General features: G+C 39.3%; 1 protein-coding gene across 2 annotated transcripts; it reads left to right on the forward strand.

Annotated features, from left to right (window-relative positions):
• The first annotated feature begins 20,548 nt into the window (after positions 1 to 20,548).
• On the forward strand, positions 20,549 to 25,081 carry LOC143535579 (protein REVEILLE 8-like). Of its 2 annotated transcripts, none has more exons than XM_077029796.1 (9): positions 20,549 to 20,714; positions 22,499 to 22,556; positions 22,634 to 22,757; positions 22,941 to 23,075; positions 23,169 to 23,294; positions 23,914 to 24,023; positions 24,115 to 24,174; positions 24,478 to 24,609; positions 24,750 to 25,081. In XM_077029796.1, exons 1-8 carry the CDS (start codon positions 20,569 to 20,571, stop codon positions 24,562 to 24,564), a joined length of 846 nt encoding a protein of 281 aa, XP_076885911.1. In that variant the 5' UTR covers positions 20,549 to 20,568; the 3' UTR covers positions 24,565 to 24,609; positions 24,750 to 25,081. The 2 variants fall into 2 exon arrangements, with proteins under 2 accessions (XP_076885911.1, XP_076885912.1); XM_077029797.1 differs by having other exon boundaries at positions 23,169 to 23,279.

Genomic DNA, 25,081 nt, shown 5'->3' on the forward strand with positions numbered 1-25,081 from the left:
GCTTCACTTTGCAGAGGTGGGGCCCACTGAAAACATTAATTATCTCGAAAAGTCGCATGTTTGGTGTTTTTTTATTTTTAATTCATTGTAGTAAATAGGCCAAAATACAAAATAAGACCCTCATGATATCAAACATTTACAAAATGAAGGAGACTAACTACTACAACAAAACCCTTAATAGTCGGCGATTTTTGGCTCAACCGTGTTTATTTGTTTTGTGTTTTCTTTTCTTTGTTACAAGTACTCGAGGGAATCAGGGAACGTGTGATATGAGAGTAAAAGTAAACGTCTAGAAGTTGGAAAATGATCGAGGAATTTAAATAATTTATTTTGAGTGGAACAACTTTATTTATTTTCGTTGTCAATGATGTTGAACCTTTTTGGTATAAAAAAATTTTAAACTTTTAAATTTGAATTTCTATTTATCGTATTGAGTGACAAGTTGGCCCTAACCGGGCTGGGGTGTTACAGTTTAATCAAAATGAAATGTTGATTAATTGACAATACTGTCAAACATCTTTTATATATTTTTTGGGTTTGTGACCTACTCACATCGGTTTTCTTGAATTGGGATCTTTTGAAAGTGAGTCTGAATTCAAACTAATTAAATAGAAATTCTAATTTGGCGCACTTTGGGTTGATTCGAACAAACCAAACTAAAAATCCTTAATAACTGATCGGTCCATAATATTTCTAACAAATCAAATGTTTATTGTAAAACAAGCCTAATAGCCAAGTAATATGACAAAGAGATGTATGGAGAAAAGAGAGAGATATTATTAGTAATGTGTCTTATACAATGAGATACAATAGAATATTATATAGGGATGGGAAAACTTGGAGAAGAAGCCAAATCTATTTTAGGTGTTGATAACCATAATAACTATTATTCATAACACCCCCTGGTTATCAACTTCATACGCTTCGGGATGCTGCCTCATTAAAAACCTTGCTAGGAAAACCCATTGGGACAAAACCATAGCTAAGGGAAAAAGAGTGCAGCGCGTATTGTCTCCCCCTGATTTATATATCAATTAAAATAGTAAGTAAAAATCTTATGTGAAAGCTTCGTAACTTTTGTACTCAATCATTTGCGTCTTGGTCCCATGACATGCGAATCTTGAAGTTGAACAATGTTGCATGATCTTCACGTGAAAACTTCTATTACTTCATATGATAAACACTATGATCCTGTTGCGTTTCTCTGCATCAACAAGACTAACCAAACTTGTTTTGATGGGTTAGTGAATTATATGTTTTAAAAGATACCTTTCATACCTGAAATATATGTTTTAACCCATTTTGATGTCTTCTAGCAGGGCACATGCCGATAAATATAAATAAAGAAAATAATAATCATATATAGCTAACAGTATGACGTAATGCACATATGAATTTAATTATGGTATTTTTGAACCAATACTATTTCATATTCAGATAGGAAATGATATAGAGAATTGTTAGACATCCCTTAATAATGTGCTAAAAGGATTAAATCTCAGCATTTTCTAGATGCACTTTGATGGATTTATAAACATATAATTACACATATACTCAAACTATAAGTCGAGTAATAATCACACCGTGTCAAAGTCTTTCAAATGAATTTTCTCTTTAAAAGCTCATAAGTTTCTCTCGGTGATGTGTACATCATCACTATAAACTGTGATTATAATGAACATTAAAAGTGAATGATAAAAGTATGGTTAATTATATTCAACTTAACTCCCTCTTTATCAAAATATCTCTTGATTTGTGCCAAGCTCAATCCGAATAATTTAGTCCATCGATGCATTTACCAATCTATCATGGACTTCTTTTCAACTTGACAAATTATGCATACACATTCACTTTTCCAGGATTTTTTCTGCATAAACTTGCTTACTAAGACATCATTTTGTATCACATACCAAAATTCCATATTGTACAATTTCTTTGTTTATTTAGATATTGTACCCATCATGTACATTCTCTTCTATGTGTTGCTTATTGATGCACGAATTCCATCATTAAGATGTATTAATTAACATTTTAAGTATTCAACTACATTAGGAAACTCTTCAGGAGTTCCATTTATGTTCAACAAATTCAATAATCGTAAAGTATTCAAAAATATGACTCTATATATAACAATCATTATGTTCTCGAGAACTTACTTTACATGATTTGATAGTTGAAATCCTTCATAGATGTTCTTATAAACTTTCAGTATCATCTGAATAACAATATTTATTAAACGCGTATCAATTCTCTATTTGTATTACCAGACTATTCTATTATTGGAAAGTCATTGATTCCACCATTGGAAAATGCGTCTCCTATTAATCAATCATGGGTCTTTGCAAATTCCTTGTGCCACCAATTTTGCTTATTTCACTTGATTTAATTTTCATAACTCATATACAAGACCTGTTTGTAGCTAACACATTTTACAACTTTAGTTGTACGGACTGCTGGTCAAAAAACTTTCCATTTTGTTTTAGAGAATTCAACTCTGCCATGTTTGCATATTTCCGATTTGGCCAATCCTTTTTATAGGCAGATTTAGAATCTTGATCCTCATCATCATCATTTCAAGCGCTAATTATACATATATAAAAAGTATAGCGACGTCGAATTTATTTCAGTTCCATATATTTTGTAGACATGATACAATATAATTATTGAGAGATCTTTGTTTTCAGGTACCTAAGGTTCTTCAAGAACCATCATGTCTAATCTCTTTCAAGAGAACTTTTACTGCACCTCGACTTGAACATCTTTATTACTTGCTCCAATTTTCGAGGAAATTTTACCTTTGGAACCGATCAATCTACCACGCTACAAGCGTGCATTAGACTTATTATCAATACGTGTTTGTCCTTTTGGGACATTTATTAATTGGAGCATTAGCAGTTCGTATAGGTGTCTTAGTTAGACACTCTCTTTTGGTCAATGAATCGTCTGGTAGATGATTCGTTAATCTTTATACATGAATTATCCTTTGAACTTTTAGTTCATATAATTTAGTTTGAGGATCAGTGATAATTCATTCCAACTAAATTCGTTTTCCAACTGCTTTATATTCCCCCTTTAATGTTGGGAATGTTGATTTACTAAAGTGAAAACCGATGAGTCATAAACAAATATCTCACTAATGGCTCTAAGTATTTAATCATAGATAAAATTTAATACCCAACATAAATTCCCAACTTCCTTAGTGGTCTTATCTTTGTGTGTTGTGGTGGACTAATTTCAATATATAACACACACCAAATATTATATGATAAATAAATGATTCATGACCAAAACCAACTTTAATGGGGAGTAATTATTGTAACTTATTGGCTTGATGTGAAGTAATGATACTATATGTGATACATGTACCCAAATGTAAACATGAATTGTTGCTCTTATGACCACTTGCTTTGAAATCAATTGTAGACGTTCAATAATTGTCTAACAACAAAAGCAATTTATCTATGAACATATACATATGGAGTTCAAGAATTATCCCAATAATTATTAACAACTTGGGAATCGATTTCATTATTATAACAAAAAATTAATATGTAAATATGGAATAATATGGTTGCTATCTTATTAGCTAAGCCATAAATCATGCAAATTTAAACTTGATAACCATTTAGACGATGCATCGATTTTCAAAACACTAAATGGTATCATGTTAGGACATGTGTATCCTTTTCTCATTCCATAATATTTAGGGATTCACACCCTTTTTTAGTTGGTAAATAAATAATTCCTCCTGAGAGCAATATTGCATGTATTATTATGAGGAAGAATCTTTTGGTTCTTCAATAAATTTCACATCATTGGCCCGGTGTGGTCTAACCGGTCATGCCAACTACTTAAAAATTATGATCCATAAACGTTTAGTTTATGATCGTATATCTATTACTTGAACGCATGTAATACAAAACGTAAGATTCGAGAGAATGTAGTATAACTTCAAAATATCATGTTGTATTACTTACAATATGTCCACATAAAATTCTCATTAGTCATTCCCTTAGTTTACCATTGTGGGTGGTCCATATCATTGTTACAATTCTAATTAGTTGATCTCATCATTATAACCTTCTTAATTATGTCCATGATCACTAACTTCACAAATATCACCATATAGTCACATTCACTTCATGGAATGGAGTAGATATAAACCAATTTCGTGGTTTATCCTTAAGTTCTTGAACAAAGAGATATACAAATTACACCAAACCTTCATACTCTTTTAACTATATTGCTACTTCGGGAGCATATTTCAAGTTACTAATTTTCTTTTATAATACCATTCTCTTCACATAACATCATTAAGAAATATTCAATGTTCGAGTCATAATTTTATTGATCTTAAATCTTCAATGTTCGAGTCATAATTTCAATTACACTAGTCATGAGCAAATTTCATCACATGTAAGCATGTTACATATTAATATATAACTTAGCTATCAAAATAATTTCACCGTCTACCACATCACATTCTTTTGATTTTTTAATAAATAATTAGTCAAAATCATATTTTACAAAAAGAATTATTAAAATCGTTCATGAAAAGCTAGATATAGCTTTTAAGGGTTATACGAAGAGATGATAAACTTTTAAAATAATAGACCTGACTCAATATACATGCTTGATATGTCAAAATATTTAATCAAATCTATAGAATCGAAATTATGTTCATCTTCCAAGTGTTGAACACTTAGACCCAAAATAAATTAACAAACATAAGAGTAGCTTAAATCAATAAAATAATGTATATGTTGTATACGATGATTTGATTTTCAGATAGTCTACTATTTATAAGGAAATTTTGTCCTAAAATAAATTACATATTATAAAAAGAAATAAAATCATTCATCAACAATCTTTATCAACACAATATATGAAACCGATTCAATCATAAATAGAAAGTAAATATATATATCATGAACAGCGATTATTTAGTATATTATTTCCAGAAATTTGTAAAAACAAGTTAATTATTCAAATGTATATATTTATTCGAGTGCACTTCAGAACCTAATGATGTACCAATAATAGTGAGATCTAATAGTCCTTTTGGTCCAACGCCTCGAAAAGTAGGAAGACGAGGCTGTATGAAATTGAAGAAGCGTAGATCGACTTACTTGTATACGATCAACGTTCCTCGGGTATGAGTGTGCTGTCTCACCGATGGTTTTCCGAGATATGAGTTCTTCCACCTACAAAACGAACAGCACCGTGAGCTTACCCCTGAGAAAGGGACAGAGGGGTCCTCTTTGGGGTAACCCTCCGGTGTGAGAATAAGATATTGTATGAGAAGATAATAATGATGTGAAAATGAGTAAGGACTTAGAATATATTTTCTTGCCTTGGCTCCACCTGTGGAGGGGTTGTGGTATTTATAGTATTAGAGTTTTCAATGATTGGGCTCAGACCCAATTAGGGCCTTCTTGGCCTCCTCCTATTGCTTCGCGCCACGTGTACTTAGGACACCTGGTGCTTTTTCATTGATTATTCTCTGACCAAGGTATTTCACCTGACTCATGTGCCATCACGTGGTGGCACATGGGCTTTGCTGAGTTGTCCACCCTTCATTGGCAGCTGTCAACATCAGCACATTCTTTATTCCTTAAAAGATACCTTCTGGAAGGTTGTCTGATGAGCACAATCATGGTTGTCCTTATCCTGATTTGGATAAGGACGTGGTTGGTTGTGTGCATATGTGATATGCGCCTATCCTGGGGATGCGCAAGGTCTTCTCTTTATTCTCACGCGCAGATGTTTTATGCGCAGATGTGATATGCGTGAGCATATGTGATGCGTGAGCATATGTGATATGCGTGAGCATATGTGATATGCGCCACGCGCAGATGTGATATGCGTGAGCATATGTGATGCGTGAGCATATGTGATATGCGCCACGCGCAAATGTTTCATGCGCTTGCGCATAGGTTTTGGCTTTGTGTCTTCATGACATCCTGATTTCAAGCCTCTTGTCTATATCTTGTGGGTTGACCCGCCCCACTCGATGTTAAGGCGGGTGCATACCCCTTCAAGCCCCCCAGTCTAATGTGTGTCTTGTTTCGCGCGAGCGAGGTAAGATAGATATTAGACTTAATAGTTTGCTTTTTCAATAGGGCTTGTTTTTTCTTTTTCTTTTATTGTACGTGCGTTGCGTGAAATTCTATCCCTTTGGTTAAAACGAATCGTCAGTGCACGTGGTTGGTTGGTATTGACATGCATCAGAGATGGAGACGTTATGTGTCAGATCTTTCGTGTGCTCGAGGTGCTACAGTGGCCTTTCACGTCTCCTCATACAGTGTCAGGAACACGTGTCGCGCTTATGTGGACCTACGCCTGCGAGTGGGGGCGCGTGAGCGTATATCTGATTATTACTTTTTTCTCTCTCTCTCTCTCCTGGGCCTATAAAACCAAACCTTTTGAACGGTTTTTTCTTCATCTCCACTTTCATTTCCAGAGTTTTAGCCTATCATTTACTTTCCGATTAAGAGCTTTCGTCTTTATCCCTGAATTCCGTGCTTAAAGTAACCATACTGTTCGATTCGCAATTGTATGTCTGATAACCCAGACACCACAATTTCCCCTAGTAAAAGCCGTGTAAAATCTGTGGTTATGTCTACTTTAAAGAAAACCGGCAAGGGTACTAGGGTTGCCGAGGCCTCGTCGGAGGAGGGAGGGAAGAACAAAGCGGTGAAGAGATGGGATGAGATTCCCTGCAAGTTGAAACAAACTGATTTTGATAATCTCGTCGCCTCTCAGGGTTTTCTCCCTGAGTATGGTTGTCTACTCCCGGTGACCGGGCAAACGGCGGCGGATCCTCCTGCCGGCTATATCTCTCTATATTCTCATTTTTTTACTCACTGTAACCTTCGTCTTCCAATGACAAGGTTTATAGGTGCGCTCCTTCAGTTTTTATGGGATTCACATATCCCAAGTTCATCCCTGTGGATTGGTGCGCATGACTCATTTTGAGTTCATGTGCAAAGCTCAGCGCGAGGAGCCCACCCCTCGGCGCTTTCAATATTTTTATAAGCCGAAAATTCAAGATTCTTGGTTCTCATTCACACCGCGCAGTCAGAAGGTTAAGTGCTGCACTGTTTCTTTCAAAAGCCTTCATGACTGGGCTGAAAAATTCTTTTATATCAAGGCTGGTGTTATCCCAATTCGCACGACTATGCGCGCGATCACTTCTGCGCCCGCGGATGACAATGTCCTTAAGAACCCAACGGGCGCATGGGTTAAGAAGTTATCTGCTGAACCATCCCCCGCCAAGAATATTTGCGAGGAAGCGCTGGTGGGGGTTGGTATGAGCAAGAGGTGGACTAACAGCGAGACTGAGCCTGTCATCTATGTTGATGGCTCAGGTGGGTTGTTGCATTAATTTTGCGCGAGTATAATTCGTTTTGCTGATATCACTTGTCTTGTTTTATGCAGAAAGCAAGGAATACATCCACGCCGCCTATGACGAGCATATGGAGGGTGGATCTGCTGCGCTGAACCCTGGGGAAACCGCTTTTCCTGATCGTTTTGACGATATGTTTATTCCTATTGACTTAGAGTTTTGCTTTGATAGCGATGCGCCTGGTAAGCCCTTGTATTTGTGTTTAGGCCCTTAGAATACCAAATTTGGTTTTAACATTTCTGTTGCGCGTATTGTAGATGCGCTTGCTAATTATGAGTTGGGGCCTGTGGAAGAGGAAGGGGAGGAGGAAGGAGCTGAAGCGCAAAAACTCATACGCAAGGCTAAAGGCAAAACTGGCGCAGGGGCCAGTAAAAAACAAAAAAAAGATGATGCCTCTGTTGCCCAGAATCTTCCTCCTACTCAAGTGAAAGGACTTGAGAAAACAAGGGTTTTACTTCCCAGTTTTCCTCGTCTTCTTTGCCTCGAGGTGTGGGCAATCCTCCAGTCCACACGAGGTATGGTGCTGCCACCTCCTCTCTTCGCGCGGCGGACAAGGGAAGCGGCGCTGCGCCTGCTGTTTCGTCTTCTCCAACAGGTATACTTTGTTTATATTTTGTGGTTTTATGAGCGTGATTCCGATAGAGTTATTAATGAAGCTTTGTTCACTCAAATTTTTGTAGAGCCGGCAACGTTGGTGGCTCAACCTCAGGCGCAGCAAGGTGCCGAGGCTACGCCGAAGGTTGTTTTGAAGTCCCCTGTTTTACCCTCGAAAAGGGGGAAGATGGACTTCATGGCGATGCTTAATTCGCGGACTGCGGTGCGCCAAGGTATTTATTGCGCTTTGATTGTCTGATTTTTTCCTTTAGTTCAAGTCATGAATCATTTCTCCTTGTTGGTTTTTTCATAGGAATTATAGCTGGCACACAAGCTGCTGGTGGCACTGCTAGCGCTAGCGCCGTTAGTTCTGCTCCTGCTCCAACAAGTGCTGAATCTCCTCTCATTGGGATCACTAAGTAGCAGGAGACAATTTTACGCGCTGATCTAACAGCGTCAAGACCTCCCTCACCTCCTCCTGCGCGCAGCCCTCCTCGTGAGACTATTTTTGATTTTTCCAAGTCGCAGGAGAAGAGACCTGTTATAGAGGATGATGAGGAGGTCAATTTTGAAGATTCTGATGGTGGCCGCGTAAGCCCTATAGCGCCACGAGATTTCGTGGCGCAGCCTTCTTCTCATGGGGCAGGCAGGAGCCCATCAGCTGGCGCTAACCTTTCTGCCGGTTCTCCGCAGGTATAAGTTTATTTTGCTCCGCTGTACAGACTTCCAAATTAGTGTTTAGATAACTAAAACGTTTCTTTGCGTTGCTTTGTGTTTGTAGGGAGCCGATCACATATACCGCCCGAGCTGGAGTATCACTGAAGAGAGCTCATTCCAATCATTGGGCGTATGTGAAGACTTTTGGGCTCACTCTGTTCCTCCAGCTGAAAGGAGGTTCCAAGAGGACCGCGCTCGCGTGGACTTGCTTAATGACCACCTTTTTGCTGGGTCTGCGTTCTTTGCTGCCTCCCAAGAGCTTCGCAATGATTATATAAAGGTACGTGATGCCCTTGCGGAGGCCAAGCAAAAGGCTAAGATTTCTGCTTGGAATCTTTCTGATGCCCGAGAGAGAGCTGAGAAACTCCAAGCAGAACTTAGCGAGAACCGGGCAAGCTCCAACGCTGCTTTTGTGAAGCGCTGGCTTGAGCTGCAAGCTGCGCAGGTGAAACTGCAAGTGGCAGAGGCAGATGCAACCAAGTACGCGCGTCGAGCGCGTGACCTGGAGTTGGCGGTGGAGGCGCGTGACCAAACTCTTGCGCAGGTTAATACTGAGAAATCTTTATTGGAGAGTGAGGTTGCGCGTCTGAAGAAAGAGCTCGATGTTGCGCGAGCGGAAAAGAATAAAGCCTTGGCGGCAGCAGCGTCTGACAAAGAAGAGCTAAAGCAAGCCAGAGAAACTGTTGAGTTGTTAAACTCTCAGATTCCTGCTCTTGAGACGTCTGTTTCTTCCCTCGCGCAGGACCGTCAATGGCTGATTTCACAGGGTGTGACTCGTTGCGCTTATGCCATGAAATACTCAGATGAGTTTCAGACCCTTGTGATGGATTGTAATGCAGCGTCGCGCTTGGTGGGTCGGGCTGAGGGGTTTAAGGATGGTTATGAATATGGCATGCTAAAGAAGAATCCATCCAACTACCCTTATCAGCTCGACGTTGTCTGCGCTGACATGGCTGAGGTGGGGGAGAAGTACTTGAATACTCCAATTCCCATCCTTGAGCTGGTATTTTAACCTTAATGAGTTTACTTTACTTATTTCCATAATCTGTTGTACTTATACTGTTCCTTGTGACTTGCAGATAGCCGCGCTTGCTGACCAGCCCGATCTTGGCGCTTTAAAGAAATTACTTGATGAATATGAAGGGACTGGTGGCAGTGATGATGGCGCTGGCAACGCTACCTCTGCCAGCGGCTCTGGCGTGGCCAAAGGACCTACTCCTGACGCTATCATGACAGAAGACGACTATATTCAAGACGAACAGCTTGATTATGGTACGTTTGGAGATGACGAGGAGCGGGCTGCACCAGATGCTGAGGGAGGAAATAATGATGAGGAAGATGAAGAGGCTGATGTTGACATAGAGATTTGAAAAGCCCTTCTTGTTTTTTTTTTTTTGTAGTTTTTACCTCATCGTTTGTAAATTTGTAAACATCTATGTTTTGGAATGAAATTTTGTTTTTCCCTTATTCGCATCTTGCGCATTCCCAATTCATCTCTTTATATTGCATGTGTGTGCTCGTTGAATATAAGGTATGCTTACACATTGAAACTTGAGCAAGGTTGTAAGGAATTTATTTTTACTTAATCCTTAACAGTTGTCTTATTTCAAGTTATTTTGCGATATTCTGAATATGCTGACACGTGCCTTGGCCTTTCATTATTCCTCTTTTGCGCGACGTTATCGCGCATTTATTATAGGGAATTATGAATGAATTTTTTAGCCTTTACGTGTCAGTATGTGTTACTCTGCCTATATCCATTATAATCCCATGCGCGGCCCCGACCTGAGACCTTAACAACTATGCTTTGGCATGTGCTTTGCCTTAGTTGTGTTTAGGTACTTTTATGGTCCAGCTGCGCAACATGTAGGATGGATACTATGAGTAATTTGAGCTAAGGCTCATATTATTGGGCTAAGGCCCTGAGCTAAGGCTCATATTATTGGGCTAAGGCCCTGACGTTTTAGAGTTAAAACTCGTTAACGCGTCTGAGCTTGAAGCTCTCGCATGTATGTTTTACTTCGCTTTATTTTTAGTTTGATGTCAATACAATGTTGTCATATTGCTCAAAATTAATAAAGGGAAGTGTGAAACATGTATGCAAAAGGTAATAGAACGCATCATTATTCATAATGGCTTAAAAAGCCTTGATTACAAACTTGACAACTTTTACATGAAACATTTTCTAAGTTGTGCTGCGTTCCATGTGCGCGGGATCTTCTTTCCATTTAAATCTTTTAAAACGTATGCGCCTTTTCCCAATTCTTCCGAGACTTGATAAGGTCCCTCCCAGTTGGGAGACATCTTTCCCGGGGGTATTGCGCGACTAGCTTCATTGTTCCGAAGGACAAATTCATTCTTCTTGAAGTGGCATTCTTTCACGCGCTGATTGTAGTATTTTTCTAGCTTTTTCTTGTATTTGGCTTCACTGATGATAGCCGCCTCTCTGCGTCCCTCAAGTAAATTGAGGTCCAACCTCCTTTCTTGCTTGTTATCCGTCTTACTCATCATGAGCACTCTATAGGATGGGCATCCAATCTCTGCTGGAATCATAGCCTCTGTTCCATAGGTTAGGCTGAACGGGGACTCGCCATTGCTGGTTTTGCTTAATGTCCTATGCGCCCACAGGACATTAGGTAACTCCTCGACCCATGCATGGGACTCTCCCTCCAACCTTTTCTTCAGCCCATTCAGCAAGCTTTGGTTCGCGCGTTCTACTTAGCCATTCCCTTGAGGGTGGTATACTGAAGTGAAGACCTGATTGATGTGCAATTCCTTGAACCAACTGGATATCTTCCTGTCAGTGAATTGTTTTCCATTGTCGCTCACGATTTCCATGGGCAGGCCGAAACGGCATACGATGTGGCTCCAAATAAATTGCTTCATTGCCTCGGCTGTGATTTTTGCCAGTAGCTTGGCTTCAACCCATTTTGTGAAATAGTCTATTGCCACTACCAAAAACTTTACTCGCCCTGGCGCTTGCGGTAAGGGACCCACAATATCGATTGCCCACTTGTGGAAAGGCCATGCGGAGGTCACCGGAATCAAGTTGTTCTTTGGGCACATGGTATTTGGCGCATAGCTCTGACATGCTTTGCATTTTTGGATCTCTTTTAACGCGTCCAAGTACATGTCTGGCCAATAGTAACCTGCGTTCATTGCCTTGGCGGTCACCATGCGCGGGCCAGCATGTATTCCACAGATTCCTTCGTGTATCTCTCTGATCACATAGCTTGCTTCCTCAGCGTCTAGGCATTTCATGAGTGGTCCAAGATAAGAGCGTCGATATAACGTACCATCGAGCAGTTCGTAGTTCTGTGACTTGTGTCTTATCTTCCTCGCCTGTGCGCGATCGTCTGGTACTTTTCCCTCCTTCAAGAATTCCATTATTGGAGTTATCCATGATGAAGGTGTTGTATGAATTACAAGAACAGACTTCGCTCCCACTGACGGGTTGCTCATTATTTCCACCCTGACATCTTTGCCAAAATGATCGAAGCTGGTTGATGCCATCTTGCTTAGCGCGTCGGCAGACTTATTTTCACTGCGCGGAATGTGTATGATTATGAAAAAGTCAAATTGTTCGGTGAGTTTCTTCGCCTGCTCTAGATACAGAGGCATGGTGTTCTCCTTGGCATCATAAAGGCTATTGACTTGTGCTGCTACCAGGTATGAATCTACATGAGCCTCTAGCTTTTTAACTCCGAACTTGTGCGCGATGCGCAAACCAGCCAGCAGGGCTTCATACTCAGCTTCATTGTTGGTGCTCTTGAAATCCAACCTGATTGCGTAAGTATACTCATGATTTTCTGGATCCACCAGTTTGAGGCCTGCGCCGGACCCCTCGTTGTTTGAAGCTCCATCTGTGAATAATCTCCAAACGTTTTCTTCATTATTGGCTTGCAGAGGGTCTACTTCGCGCTGAGCCTCTTCGACTTTTCCTTCAGGGATTTCTGCGATGAAATCAGCTAAGACTTGTCCCTTGATTGCTGGACGAGCCTTATAGGTGATCGTGTGCTCCCCTAATTCCAGCGCCCATTTTGTCAGCCTTCCTGAGAGCGCGGGACGTCGCAAGACTTGCTGGATGTTGTAATCAGTCAGGACTTCAATAGGATGACCATTGAAATATCTGTGAAGCTTGCGCGACGCATGCGTTAGTGATAAAACTAACTTTTCTATGATGGTGTAGCGCGTCTCAGGATCTGTCAGCACCCGACTTACATAATAAATTGGTGTTTGGATTCCCTTGCGATCCACCAATAATACTGCGCCAATGGCGCGCTCTCCTGCTGACAGGTACAACGTTAAAGTTTCACCAGGTAGTGGAGCTGTGAGCGCAGGCAGATTTATCAGACATTCTTTTATCTCACTAAAAGCTTGCTCGGTCTCAGGCGTCCACTTGAATTGGCTTTTCTTTAAGCAATTTCTCAATGTGTTAATGAATGGGGTAGATTTGCTCGCATGGTTTGCTAGGAACCTGTTAATTGATACCAATCTACCATTCAACTTTTGAACTTCCTTCATGGTGGATGGTGAGGGCATGTCGAGGATAGCCTCCACCTTCTCTGGGTTCACCTTGAAACCATCCTTGGTGACCATTACGCCGAGAAATTTCCCTTCTTCCACGCCGAATATGCATTTGCTTGGGTTGAGCTTCATGTTTACTTCCTTTAGGCGCCGAAGGGTTTCTTCGATGTCTTTGAGCATTTGTTTTTCCTCCCTGCTTTTAATCACCAAATCATCCACGTAGACTTCTAAGTTTTTTCCAATTTGCTCGTTGAAAATTGCATCCATGAGTCTTTGGTAAGTGGCTCCTGCATTCTTCAAACCAAAGGGCATTTTTGTGTAACAGAAAACACCCTTGTCAGTTCTGAAAGCAGTCTTGTCTTCATCCTGTGGTGCCATTTGAATTTGGTGATAGCCCTTATAGGCATCCAGGAAACATTTGAGCTTAAATGGCACAACTGAGTCCACCTTCATGTCAATGTTTGGGAGGGGGTAACAATCTTTTGGACACGCCTTGTTGAGGTCCTTGAAATCAATGCACATTCTCCATGACCCATTGCTCTTCTTTACCATCACAGGATTGGCTACCCATGTTTGATATCGTATTGGGCGAATGATATTCGCGCGCAGTCTGCTTGCTCATTCATGGCCTTTGTCTTCTCGTCTCCCATGACTCTTTTCTTTTGAGCAATTGGCTCCACGGACTTGAATGTATTGAGAGAGTGCTGCGCCAGGTCTCGCGGAACCCCAGTCATATCAGAATGTTGCCACGCGAAGACTGACATATACGTTGTGAGCAATCTTTTCATTCTCACTCTTGTGTCATCTGATATCGTAGCTCCGATTGTGATTGTTTGTTCTGGGAATTTTGGGTTGAGGATCCATTCCTCTGGCGCGTTGTTTGCCACTGGAAGCTTCATTCTCCCCTCTCGAGGTATACTTATTACTGCGCATAAATGATCTCTGTACACAAATGTTACTCCTGTTGGTGTTGGGAACCCCAACGCGCCATGCGCTGGTGACGGTATGGCGTTGAATTGGGCAATCGTTCCTCTACCCAAGATCATACTATGGCATGAAGTGGTGGGCAAGACCAGGAAGTTGACAATTTCAGCTCGTTTGTGCTTCTCATCCCCCATAGTTAGTTCGAATTGTATCTGACCTATGGGGTGAATAATTTCGTCTGAGACACCCGAGATTGGTGCACTCACAACTTCGAGTCTTGCTTGGTCTGCTGGGTCCAACTTCCTGAAACATTGCTCATACATGATGTCTGACTCGCTATCGGTGTCCACCAGGACTCTTGACACCTCATAATGAACGATGTGTGCAGTGATGACTAGAGGACTGCTGCTAGACGGGCCTCCTCTGATTCTTGGAAAGATTACTTGTTGCTCGCGCCAATCCCCTTGGATTTGCGCGCTTCTCTTCCTCGATCTTTGCCCTTACCTTCTTCCTTCAGCTACACAGATTCTTTTGAATTTTTTACTGGCTGAGGCTCCGTCTGGTTGTTCGTTCTCTGGTCTTGGATTTTTTACCAGGTGAGCCAACTTGCCTGATTTCACATCTTTTTCGATCGCATCCTTCAAATGATGGCATGCATCAGTGTTGTGCCCTGTGGATTTGTGAAACTCACAATATTTGCCACTGTTCGGTGGTCCCTTATGGAGTAATGGCCTGGGGTTTTTAAACTGGACATTCTCTGTGCTTAACACTTGCTAAGGCGTTTTGGTGAGGGGAGTCCATATTCTTGGTAGAGGTCTGTTAGGCTCTCTGCCGCATTCCTTCTTGTCACCTTCTCCGCGATTAAGAATGTCTTTTTGGGGTTGGGGTGAACTTTGTTGCGCTTGCTTTTCTGCAGGAGAATAATTGGTTTGTTGCAACCTGGACCATACGGAGTTTTGTTTGCCCCTCCTTTCATTGTTGCGCGGCGCTTCTGTTTGATGCTCTTTATCTCTTGCTCTATCTAGGGCAATTTGTTTTTCGTTTCGCGTGAAGACTCGCGACGCTTCCATAAGCTTAGCCCAAGTGGTTGGCATGCCTTCTCTGCTCACGAGAGCTCTGCGGAGTTGATCACTGCGCGCACCTTGTATAAAGGCCACGCGCAAGAGTTGTTCAGTGATGCCTCCAATTGCAAGAGATTCTTGATTGAAACGAGTTATGTAGTCTTCAATGGTTTCATCATTCCTGCGTACGCAGTACATGATGTCATCGGGGTCGCGCGTGTGTCTGCGCTGCTGTACAAAGTGAGCCTGGAACTTTTCCAATAGCTCTTCGAACCCATCGATTTGTCCTGTCGGCAAGCTTTCGAACCAGACACGCGCTGCGCCCATGAGGCAGCGAGCAAACATGTGACACCATGTTGGCATCATCCAGCTTTCTAAGTTTCCAGTGTTATAAAAACCTTGTAAGAAATCATCTGGATCTGTTGTACCATCGTACTTGCCTAAACCACTTGGTATCTTGGTTTTGTGTTGAATGGGAGCCTTCGCAATGCGCTCAGTGAATTTTGAATGTTTTACCAAGATGGCTGGCCTATATGGTGTGGTTACGTCCACTTGCCCTTTCGCTTGTGGGTTGTATGGTGTGTATAAATCCATATCAGCTTTGGCTCCAGATGCTATGTGCATGTGTGCGCGAAGCTGTGAACCTCCTGCATGAGTATCTCGCGTCTTCTTCATGCTGTGCACCTCTTCCTCATCACTAATATCAGCTTGTTCGGTGTGAACAGAATGACCGTCTTCCAGCGCGCGCGTCTTTTTTGTTGTTCCTTGAATGGTTTGTTTATCAAATGCGAGCCTTTGCGTTAAATCGGCTAACTTTTTGTGTTTTACCAACTCATTGTATTTGTCCATTAAACGCCGTTGTTCGTTTATGAGCCATTCTTTAGGGTCACTGGTTTCAACTTCCGGGCCCATTGGACCTTTTTGTTTTGTACCAGTCAGGTTTTGGAACGTGAGATCGTCTGGGGGAGTTTCAGTCTGGCTATGAGGTGTTGTGTTGAAGGGATGGTTACCGGTGGTGCGCGCAGTGTCACGCGGCGCCCTCAGAACCTGATGTCCCTCATTAACATCCTCAAGCTCATTATCCTCCAGAACTTGATCGTTGTTTCGAACACTGGAAACCATGGTGAAGATTTTTAGGGAGAAAATTGATGAAATAATGGTTTTGTTGCCGTTGTAACAGGTGATGGCGCCAATGAAGAAGCGTAGATCGACTTACTTGTATATGATCAACGTTCCTCGGGTATGAGTGTGCTGTCTCACCGATGGTTTTCCGAGATATGAGTTCTTCCACCTACAAAACGAACAACACCGTGAGCTTACCCCTCAGAAAGGGACAGAGGGGTCCTATTTGGGGTAACCCTCCGGTGTGAGAATAAGATATTGTAGGAGAAGATAATAAGGATGTGAAAATGAGTAAGGACTTAGAATATATTTTCTTGCCTTGGCTCCACCTGTGGAGGTGGTGTGGTATTTATAGTATTAGGGTTTCCAATGATTGGGCTCAGACCCAATTAGGGCCTTCTTGGCCTCCTCCTATTGCTTCGCGCCACGTGTACTTAGGACACCTGGTGCTTTTTCATTGATTATTCTCTGACCAAGGTATTTCACCTGACCCATGTGCCATCACGTGGTGGCACATGGGCTTTGCTGAGTTGTCCACCCTTCATTGGCAGCTGTCAACATCAGCACATTCTTTATTCCTTAAAAGATACCTTCTGGAAGGTTGTCTGATGAGCACAATCATGGTTGTCCTTATCCTGATTTGGATAAGGACGTGGTTGGTTGTGTGCATATGTGATATGCGCCTATCCTGGGGATGCGCAAGGTCTTCTCTTTATTCTCACGCGCAGATGTTTTATGCGCAGATGTGATATGCGTGAGCATGTGTGATGCGTGAGCATATGTGATATGCGCCACGCGCAGATGTGATATGCGCCACGCGCAGATGTGATATGCGTGAGCATATGTGATGCGTGAGCATATGTGATATGCGAGCATATGTGATATGCGTGAGCATATGTGATGCGCGAGCATATGTGATATGCGTGAGCATATGTGATATGCGCCACGCGCAGATGTTTCATACGCTTGCGCATAGGTTTTGGCTTTGTGTCTTCGTGACATCCTGATTTCAAGCCTCTTGTCTATATCTTGTATATATTTATTCGAGTGCACTTCAGAACCTAATGATGTACCAATAATAGTGAGATCTAAAGTCCTTTTGGTCCAACGCCTCGAAAAGTAGGAAGACGAGGCTGTATGAAATATTTATCAATAAATTAAAATTTTATTATTTTATAGAATAACTAACATTTGTATGCAAATAGTATATATTGTATCAAATCAATTATATTAAATAAACCTTTAAAATAACAATTTAATTAAATCTTATAATTCGTAATTTTCTAAATATGAATTTAGTTAATTATTTGGATTAATGCCTAGAATTTCATGACTTGATTTCGTTTGATCAATCAAATCTTAATATTAAAAGTTAAGATACATGATTTTTCTTGATAATAAAGAATATTAAAATCTGACCTTGAAGTTTATCAGAATACAAAGCTAAAGTAAATATAAAATTTGTTTTCCTTTGTTGATAATGATGACTTTTTTTTTTTTTTACTTTCATATCATATATCAATACAATATTTACTGAAAATTTAGAATACTAAAAAGACATGCATTATTAATCACACATAAGTGGTTAAAGAATTACCTTGAAGGTGGAAGACATGATTTTGAAGTTGAAGATGCATCACCCGTGAATTCACCATCTACACTCCATCGTTAATATCATGGCTATAATCAAAGAGTACTTTCGTGCTGATAACGTATTGTAAAACAAGCCTAATAGCCAAGTAATATGACAAATAAATGTATGGAGAAAAGGGAGAGATATTATTAATAAGACCATGTGTAGTCGTAAAGCTTCACATCCAGGGGTTATGTGCCACGTGGCGCCCAGCCAGAGTTATGGTTTTGTACAAAAAACAAGTGTAGTCATAAAGCCTCCATAACTTGGAGGGGGGCGGTGTTTCCAGAGTTATACGCTTGTTTTTTGTGGCCATTATCAGCGTTGTATATAAAACGCTTGCAAAATTGAAATCAACATAACACGGGGGGGGGGGGGGGGGTGTACCCCCCGCGTTTTGAGCCATAACGCAGGTGGCAAAGCCACCACTACACATGGTCTAAGGTGTGTTATACAATGAGATACAATAGAATATTATATAGGAATAAGAAAACTTGAAGAAGAAGCCAAATCTATTTTAGGTGTTGGTAACCATAATAACTATTATTCATAACAATGTTATCTTTGATATATTTTAACTAATTATTTGCTTCTACCTTTCTAAACATTTTATTATGTTTTATGTCTTTGTTAAAAAAAGAAAGAGAAAAAGAAAGAAAGAAAGAAAAATATTGTATGAGTGGATCGTGTGGTCGATCATTAATGTATCAGAATGCTAGCTAATATACTTTGAATTTTCATATAATTATCCAAATCCAATATATATGGCTGGTATTGAACAAGGCTAAAATCAATGGTTCAAAGTTATGATGTTTGATTTTGGTCGATTTTTGTCTCTTAATAAATGATGGTTCGTTTTCTGGCACCCCATCCACACAGCCACCACAAAACACAACTCATGAACAATAAAAATAATGTCTTAGTCAATACTATTTGTTAGGTTTGCAATCGAATGCGGATTACCACTTATATATTTCATTAAAACATTTTTGAATGTTGTATACGATGGTAGGCTGAGTTGCAACTCATTACTCATATGTGTGAAATTGAGCCAACGCTAACTATCAAGATTATGATAGACAATAGTTTTGATTTGCAACCCCGAAACAGGTGTTCAGTTGCAAATCCATAATTATATAAGTTAGACGAATATATAACATTACAAAGCTACTAACTAAAATACTTGGAAATACGAAATTAGAAGCTATGATCACCTCATTCCATCATTGGCAAACGGTACAACATGATCAGGTAATGATGTTTAATAGAATTTTAGTGTAACACAGCAGATAAATCTTATCCAACATTACGTACAAAGCAATAACTATAATTTTTGGAAATATACGTATTGACCCCCCCCCCCCTAAAAAAAATAATAATAATAGTCTCACACGCATTTTCATCCAAAATTTGACATTGCTTATATTGTCTTGTTTACAAAAGAGATATACCAACCAAGTTATAAGCAATGCCTCATCTTAAACACTGCCAACTTTTTTTTGGGCGGACTAAGTGTGAAATACGAATAAGAGGAAAACTCCAAGTTAAGCATGAACCCGGACTCCTGGAAATTCTTCAATTAGACAATCAAAAACAAAATTATGAGTTTCTTGTGAATAAGGCAAACATTGATTGATATGTGGGGCCAAACCTTACACCTTAAGTCCCCCAACACTATCACTCTTTCAAACTCAAATAGGAGTAAAGTACTCACATCATTCAAGTGTATCAACTATACAATAACTCATTACCATCATGACATCATAATTTAGGCTATATGTAAGGGATGTGCTATAAAATAGAGCGTTTTATGTTATGTAGCGTCCAATCAGCAAAAGATGTGTTTTTGTTTTAGCGGTGTGGTGGTGTTGTAGCCCCTATATTTACATGTATATATCACACACATTTGAATATAATAATAATAATAATAACAACAATAATAAAAGTAAAGGATGAAAGGGCGACAAATGTTTCTCTCCCCCCCCAACAAATCGCCCCTTTATAGCCCAAGGGGCGGTGTTTACCAAGAAAATTGCCTCTCAAATTCGCCCACTAAGATGACGTTATAACCTATAGACATTAAACAAATCCTTTCACATGTTACTTCTCAAATAAACCTAATTCATCAAAATTTCAGTGTGCTTCTAATACGTATTTTAAATTCATAGAAAACTAATATTACAAACAGAACTGAAGACAAAAACAAACGTACCTATTGTAAAACAATATACCCTAGATCACGAATTAAAAATACTAATTCATTAATATGAACAATTTGGTTAAATCTAATAACCTTAACCAACAGATAAGCATATAAAAATCGACGATGCCCATAAATAGGCCGACAGAAACCAAAACATGTTATACCAAAGCCACAAAAGTATAAGGTCCAAAATGCATAAAATAGAAAACAGAAACATTAAAGTTTGCAACAAGTGGGACGACTAATTAATGGAAGTCAGGCTCAGTTCACCTGAGCCACAAAACACACGCACACATATTGGCATTGCAACTCCACCATCAACTTCTTCAACTCTCTCTCTAGATTTAATTTCTTCTATGCATTCACAAGAACAGCCGCCATGAATAACTCTAAAAAGAATCATGCACATTCAATGGCGGCTTCGGATAGTTCGGGTAAGAAAGTACGGAAGCCGTATACCATCACAAAGTCCAGAGAAAGCTGGACTGAAGAAGAGCACGATAAGTTTCTTGAAGCTCTTCAATTGTACGTTAGTAATTATTTTACTTGAATTTTTATATATAATGATAATGTTTAACTCGTCTAAACAACATGTTTAGTATTAAGGCTATGCGTTGTGTGGTAACCAGAATACCCTAGTTAAAGAGTCACATCAATGTCAATGTCACGTAGGCAGGAAATCGTTAACTATGTAAGCAAGACACCTCCCCCCCCACCCCCAACCGTCTCCTTTGATTGGAGTGGCGTGTTGTTTGGGGCGTTAACATGCCTATGTGACATGAATAACGCCCCCTAGTTAGCCATAACACCCGGTCTAAAAGAGTTTTCCTTCATGTTCAACGACTTATGTTTTCCGATAGTGGTTTTATAGTATAGGATACTAGAAACTACAGACCGATAAAAATAATTTTTAAACAAGAATAATATTTGACTTATTGTTATTTTTTAAATTAAGAGGTTGTTTCGAATAACCAACCAGAAGCTTACACGTGGCACATAGTGCGTCGCGGGAGCAATAAATTCAATTTGCAACCTTGTGGTTGGTGGGGCCCTGGCGTGCAGTGGATCTCCTATGCCAATTTAAGAAAAGTGGTGAAGAATGGCATAGGAGAAGCTACTGCGCAAAATGGAAATTTGTTATGCCAGAATTGAAATATGTTGGGTCAAGAAATGCGAAAGTCAATGCTACATTTTGTCAAACCCAACAGTTAAAATTAGGGCTGGCATATCGTGTATACCCACCCGTACACGATATGACATGAACACGAAATGCGTACACCTGTACACGACACGAGAACTTATCGTGTACATGTATCCCAAACACGAACACAAACCTGTTACTACCTGGTATACGCGATAATACACGATAAGAGCTGGTTAGAAACACATATTTGACAACATGTTTGGTGAAATAAAAGTCGGAGAGGGAATGTTCGTGAGTGGTGATTGTTAAACTTTGAGCATGTGAATCAAGAACATGAACACGAGATTTGACCAACACATGTTTGACTCTTTTATTAAGAAAACGACTAATGAGAAAAACTTAATAATTATGATACAATGTATGGCTTATATAGAGCCCTTACATGACTAATCCTATATTAACTCAAATACACAATTTGAATCTAAAACAAATATGATTAAATAAAATAAGACTAACTTATCTTATAATAATAAACTAATTATTATATTAAATATTTTCCAAGATTTTAGAAGCCTTCAATCTGGTTTGGTGTTGGACACGTTTAACAGTGACGGCTGAGAAACAGAGAGTGGGCATGCTTTAGGAATTTAGGGTTTAGGATAACTTATATATATATATATATATATAAGTTATAAAAATCTAATCTGGTACTTAACATGTACTTAACAGGTAAACAAGTATTTTACCTATTTAGACACAAAAATTAACAGGTAAATTCGTGTCTACCTGTTTAGTACATGAAACATGTTAAGGTCTTACAAGTTACCTGTTAAAGTCGTGTAGGTACGTGTCGTGTATTCATGTATAAATTGCCAGCCCTAGTTAAAATGGTCATTTTAGTGAGTTTCCTTAATTACAAGTTTGGTGCCATGTGGCAAGAATTCATTTATGTGAATTGATTACACTTTGGTTTCTATAACCATCATTAAGACATGATGGTTGAGCATATGCTAACCGTTTAATTATAGCAAATTAAGATCTTTGTCAGTGAACTAACACCCAGTGGGAGGATGCCCATCTTGTTTTTGCAACTTAAAAGCCAAATCTTTAAGCACATGCTTACTGTTTAATTAGCAGTTTGTATCCCCTTGATGTTTATGCATAGATTTGATCGCGACTGGAAGAAAATCGAAGATTTTGTTGGTTCCAAGACAGTAATTCAGGTGAAAATTTACATATAATGACGTATGTTCTTAATGTCCAATGTTCAATTTGAGCGCACAATTCGATCTATTTGCAGATACGCAGTCATGCCCAGAAGTACTTTCTAAAGGTCCAAAAGAACGGGTCATTAGCTCATGTCCCGCCACCTCGTCCTAAACGCAAGGCCACACACCCTTATCCACAAAAGGCACCCAAAAATGGTTTGTATATATGATAAAGTTGTAGTTACATTTTAGGCAAATTGAATTTTTAATAATTCAAACCATGACTTCTTGGCCGATAATAATCCATATTCCATACTGACAGTGTTAAGAGTGATATTCCCGAAATTTCACGTGTTTGTGTGTTTATAAAGTTTTTAATGTGATTTGATTTTGTGACAGTTTTATTGCCACTTCAAGCATCAATGTGTTATCCTTCCTCAATGAGTGGCCTTGCACCTGGATACACTCCATCTGATGGAACTATGTCATCACATGATGAATATGATCTCCATGGAATTGAAGGCATGCATGCATGTTTGTAACCTATCGTTTCTACACGCGCTTAATTACTTATCGATTAATATTGGAAAGTTATGCTGACATGTAATATCAAATGTCATTTTTCAGCTGATACTGGATCAAAGGGTGTAGTGAACATTCCTAATATCAGTAATAGTGGCATTGGGATGTCAAGTAGAGAAATGCCGAGTTCTGAATTATCTATACAAGGCGAACAAGGTCCTGTCCTTCATGGTAATTTTTTTGATTCAATACATACATGATATATTGATATATACATAATACATGCATAGAGTGTATGTATGTATATTGATGCAGCGTACTAATAGAGAACGAAGGCTAATCAAGTTGATTCTACGAATACCCGTGATGATCCTTCCCCAAACCCCCAACTTCGACCCAAAAGTCAAGAATTTGAAAAGCCAAAATTTGTTTATTCAATTCTGATCAATGATTAGTCTCAAGACATTCATAACATATTAATAGAGAATTCAAAATGGGCTTGGGCCGACTCAAACAACCACAGACAGCCCGAAAGAAAACACAAAGTAGACGAAAAACATAAAAGTGGCCCAAAAGTGTATCTAGAAGCCTTATTTCGGAGAAATAAACGGGATATGGCAGGTTACCACAACGTGGCCCACGTCCCAACATTCGTTTTGACTGGTAGCACGCTTGAAACGGAGGCCCGTAGCATAAGTTAAGCCCATTTTCGTGCAGCACCTCTGGAAGCGCGATATTGGACCTCTAGAAACATCATGGCCCGGTCTTCAACACTTGGGCCCACATCATATATATCTATATGTGATTAGCATCATCATTAATGTTGTGATTGTATTATAACTTTGTTCAGGTATACCAGATTTCTCTGAAGTTTATAGCTTTATTGGAAGTGTTTTTGATCCACATACTAAAGGACATGTGCAAAAACTAAAAGAGATGGATCCTATAAACTTTGAAACAGTAAGATTTTAATTGTGTTAACGTTTATTTCATTAACGCGCTTGGATTTTTTAGTGTCAATAAACTCTTAACATGTGTCACTGAACTTCAGGTCTTATTCTTAATGAGAAATCTCACCGTTAACTTGACAAGCCCAGACTTTGAGCCAATGGTAAGTATGTGTTTTTCACGACCATATATCCGTTTTTAATAATTCGTAGTAACAGATTCAAGTTTGATAATTTATTTCAAGGTTATGTTATAGGCACACTAAATATGTATTGCACATTATACGGGTCAGTATATACTTTTCACTATATCATAATGGCCTTATAGGGTTATACGACCCGTATAACATATATATTAGTTAGAGAATCAGTAAATTTTGGTCTTCAAGATTACAAGTTACAGACTACCATCCATGACTTGTGTAAATATTAGTAATTTGACCACTAGATGATATTGATGGGTGCAGAGAAAGGTCTTGTCATCATATGACATCAGTTCCAAAACTATAGGAGTATCCGGAATCGACAATGCTTATGAACAATCAAAGCAATGATATTATTGTGTTGAACCATAGGGGCATCGTCGTAATTACTAAGTAGTATGTCTTTTCCTTTAATCTATACTAAAGTTAGTTGTCTCTACATTATCACTATTATATCTTCATTCTTTTGCAAATCATTTATACAACATACTGAACATAGAAGTTGTATCTAACATGTTTGTGTCTTGATTGATCAGAACTATATATGATAACCGTTTGCAAGCGTGATTTACTTATGGTGGAAACCGTACTAGGGGAATTAAGTTGAAGCATATTGGTGTGTGAAGATAGTTAAATATTCGGACAAATAGAGTGAATTTCTTGAAGATCTTCTTGTTGTCATTTTATGTTTTAACGTTTTTCGGTTAGGTGCATTGTGTGTTGTATGAGTGGTGCTACTGCAAGTAAAAGAGGGGAAGTAGTTAATATACCGATCGAAAATACGGTTGGAGAGCAATTTCTAGTTTATGTACCATTGATTTGAACTTGAATAATGGTTTTATTCTATTGCTAGCTTTTATCTTGAAAA

This window comes from Bidens hawaiensis, unplaced genomic scaffold (assembly GCF_021521415.1).
Source record: "Bidens hawaiensis isolate Kalapana, Puna unplaced genomic scaffold, B.hawaiensis_p1.1 tig00010569_1, whole genome shotgun sequence".
NCBI lineage: Eukaryota > Viridiplantae > Streptophyta > Magnoliopsida > Asterales > Asteraceae > Bidens > Bidens hawaiensis.